Source organism: Cyprinodon variegatus, unplaced genomic scaffold (genome assembly GCF_000732505.1).
Source record: "Cyprinodon variegatus isolate N-32 unplaced genomic scaffold, C_variegatus-1.0 Scaffold1308, whole genome shotgun sequence".
Lineage (NCBI taxonomy): Eukaryota > Metazoa > Chordata > Actinopteri > Cyprinodontiformes > Cyprinodontidae > Cyprinodon > Cyprinodon variegatus.
In genome coordinates this window covers 79,368-82,744 of record NW_015151761.1, presented here as the reverse complement: position 1 = coordinate 82,744, position 3,377 = coordinate 79,368, and the positions used below count along the sequence as shown (strand labels likewise).

The 3,377-nt window shown below is 45.0% G+C and overlaps 1 protein-coding gene across 1 annotated transcript in view; it reads left to right on the top strand.

The window, feature by feature from the left end:
• col28a1 (collagen, type XXVIII, alpha 1) overlaps nucleotides 1-3,377 on the top strand; it is a 66,963-nt gene that overhangs the window by 21,716 nt on the left and 41,870 nt on the right. The window contains exons 8-14 of the mRNA XM_015402155.1: nucleotides 1,540-1,593; nucleotides 1,675-1,743; nucleotides 1,825-1,893; nucleotides 2,037-2,105; nucleotides 2,271-2,339; nucleotides 2,423-2,491; nucleotides 2,602-2,670. Of these exons, the coding sequence (XP_015257641.1) occupies nucleotides 1,540-1,593; nucleotides 1,675-1,743; nucleotides 1,825-1,893; nucleotides 2,037-2,105; nucleotides 2,271-2,339; nucleotides 2,423-2,491; nucleotides 2,602-2,670 (468 nt within the window). The remainder of the gene's footprint in view (nucleotides 1-1,539; nucleotides 1,594-1,674; nucleotides 1,744-1,824; nucleotides 1,894-2,036; nucleotides 2,106-2,270; nucleotides 2,340-2,422; nucleotides 2,492-2,601; nucleotides 2,671-3,377) is intronic.

The window sequence follows — 3,377 nt, the reverse complement described above, 5'->3', positions numbered from 1 at the left end:
GAACTACACAGGAGAAGCTGTTCAATGACCCGAAAGGAGCAGGGACCACCGTTTCCGTGGTTACTGGTAATACACTAAGACCTCATGGTTTGAAATCATGTTGACATGATTGTCAAGGCCCATTATCCAGTGCCAGTGGCCATCTGGATGATCCAGAGGAGTCATGGGAGAAAGCCATGAGACCAAAACAGAACTTTTTGGTCTTAACTCCACTAACCGGATTTGGAGGAAGAAGAATGATGAGAAAGAGCACCATCCCTACTGGGAAGCATGGGGGTGGTAGCATCATGCTTAGGGGGGGATTTTCTGCACATGGGACAGGGTGACTGCGCTGTATTAAGGAGAGGATGACCGGGGACATGTATTGCCAGATTTTGGGGAACAACCTTCTTCCCTCAGTTAGAGCATTGAAGAATGGTGGAGGCTGGGTCTTCCAGCATCACAATGAGCCGAAGCACACAGCCAGGATAACCAAGGTGCGGCTCTGGAAGAAGCAGATCTAGGTTCTGGCGTGGCCTAGCCAGTCTCTAGACCTAAACACAATAGAGCATCTCTGGAGGGAGCTCAAACTCTGTTTGACTGATCTAAAGAACATCTGTGTGGAGGAGTGGGCCAAAATCCCTCCTGCAGTGTGTGCAAACCTGGTGAAAAACTACAGGAAACGTTTAACCTCTGGAATTGCAAACAAAAGCTACTGCACCAAATATTAACATTGATTTCTCAGGTGTTCAAATACTTTTTTACAGCTGTATCATACAAAGAAAAAAATCATTAATTTTTTTCGTATTAAGTCTCCCCCAGTGGACATGCTCCATGCTACCATGACAACTCAGAACTTGCAAAATAGCAGGGTGTTGAAAATGCTAATTTTCCTCATTGTAGACACATTAAACCAAAACATTAGAAAATGCAATATTTTTTCCACTGCTTTGTTGACAACTTTTAAATCTGTGTCCCTATTCATACAAAAACAACCTTTTGAAGCCATCATGGCCTTGTCAGGCTACACCACCTCAAACTCACCACTTTGACAGCAAAGAAACAAGGAAACAGAAGTTGGCTGCTTCCTTAAAGGATCTTCTAAGACTCCTTACATCCAGCTGATTTCAGATGCTCTAACCGTACCTTCTCCATTGCTGCCCCAGAGCTGAGGAGTAACCTACTGATCCATGTTTCCAAGTCCAAGGTGGAGTAGTACCTCTGAAATCCTGCAGATGGCAGTGATGGCTCACTGTATGAGAAAGAAGGAAAGGCGGATAAATCTTTTTTCTTCTAAGGGAATATTTTTAGAGAAGGTTTTGCTCAATCCAGTCTTCAAATCAAAGATCTCATGTTTATCACTGCAGAGGACACGATAAACTGGGACAAGGTTACAAACCAATTCAGAATCTAAAAAAAGGCTTAAGAAAAGTAAAATCTGTTATTATAGAATCTAATCCTAAAAGGATCATTAGGTTTGTCAGGAAAAAGACAGCTTTGAACTTTCGACATGCAGTTGTGGTTTTAAGTCTTTTTTCCATCATTTTTTGTTTTTTTCAGGGAGCCAGAGGAGCACCAGGAGACCCGGGTCCAGAAGGACCAGCTGGGCCCAAAGTAGGAAACAACTTGTTGATAATCTGAGTTGATCATTTTGTTTGAAGCTGGATTTAAGATTCTGATTTGGGATTTTTAAAGGGTGATGGGGGACTAGGAGGTGTACCTGGACCTCCAGGAGAACCAGGTTCTGGCTTCCCTGGTCCAAAGGTAAGCCCTGGATTCTCTCAGTTCCTGAATTGGGCAGGATGGGGAATATCTCCAACCTCTCATTCACAAGTTCTCTTTTAGGGTGACAAGGGGAACCAGGGGAGACCAGGTCCAGCTGGACCGATGGGTTCTGGTGAGACCGGAGCTCAGGTACACAAACAGCTCACTGAAAGACTGAAGTTATGGAACAAACACAGTTATACGTTTGTCTCTTGCTGAGCTGTTAGAAACTGTGCAAAGATCAAATTTAAACAGAAAAATAAAAGAAAGTTTTTTATGTTCTACTACTTTAGGGTCCACCAGGGCCTCCAGGATTACAAGGTCCTCCTGGGTTTCCAGGCGAGGGTCTAATTGGACCCCAGGTAAGTTCTGAAACAATCGTCACAAAACATCTTTCACTCTGCTGTTGATCTAGCTTTACAAAGCAGACTGAGAAAAAGGCTGAAATGCTCAGAGTCTGAATTAACTGGAGCTTCAATAAACAAGCTGTGGGTCCGTTTTGACTCGTGGTTTTCCGTGTGGAACAGGGTGAGAGGGGGTACGAGGGGCCCAAAGGCAGCCGTGGACCTCCTGGACTCGGACGGAAAGGCGATAAGGTTGGATTAGCTACAGCGAACAGGCAGCAGCATAAAGCTGGACAGCTGCAGAGTTTAACACCTCTTATGGTTCTGACCCACAGGGAAGCACAGGTGAACCTGGGCTCCCAGGTTTGGCCGGGGCTCCAGGTGAAGGGCTCCAAGGAGAAAAGGCAAGACTAATAAAACAAACATTAAGAGCTGGCCAATTTACCCTTTTTTTAATAGTTTTTTTGGGTTCCTATTTTTCTTTTAAATGCTAATAATTTTGTTTGGCTTCTAGGGGGATCCTGGACCCATCGGCCCCACAGGTCCCAGAGGGCCTCCAGGACTGCTAATAGTTGGACCAAAGGTCGGTGAATTGATTTTATTGAGAGGTTTGTTAGCTAGCTTCTCCATGCTAATAGGAGCAGCTGTGACGCTGAGCGCCATCACCTGACCTGCTGACAGACCTGCGTGGTTCACATTGACTTTGTTTATTCCATTGCTTGGTCACAGCAGTTTTCTACAGGTGCCTTCAGGCGGAGCGCGGCGTCGCTAGCCAGCTCATGGATTTATATAGTATCCCAAGCTCCAAAAACTCATATCAGGGAGATGCTTATCCCCCAACCCCCCCGCCCCCCCGGGGTCAACGCGCCCGCACCGTGCCCTGTACATACACACTTAAGGCCAGCAGCTTTTCAGTTAACTAACAGTCATTTATTAAACACTAAACAGAACAGGATTGGTCTTTTATTTTTAATACTTTCAATCTTGTAGCCTTGAACATCGGTTGTGCTTTCTGTTTTCAGCATACAGTGCACCTCGCCACGGTGACATCATTCCTCACCATGGCCAGTTCTAGACAGGGGCCAATGGGGGCCAGTGCCCCCGTAGATCATGTCCTGGCCCCTGTACTGAAATTCTAATGATAATGCGTTGGAACAGACATGGTTACTGATGGACCCTTTGGATCTATTTTATTCTTTTTCTTTACAAATTCTGTTTTACTAATTATTTTAAAACAATAAGGTGATAGCTTCACTAGTACTGAGATAGGATCCCAGTTTTCATCTTCTA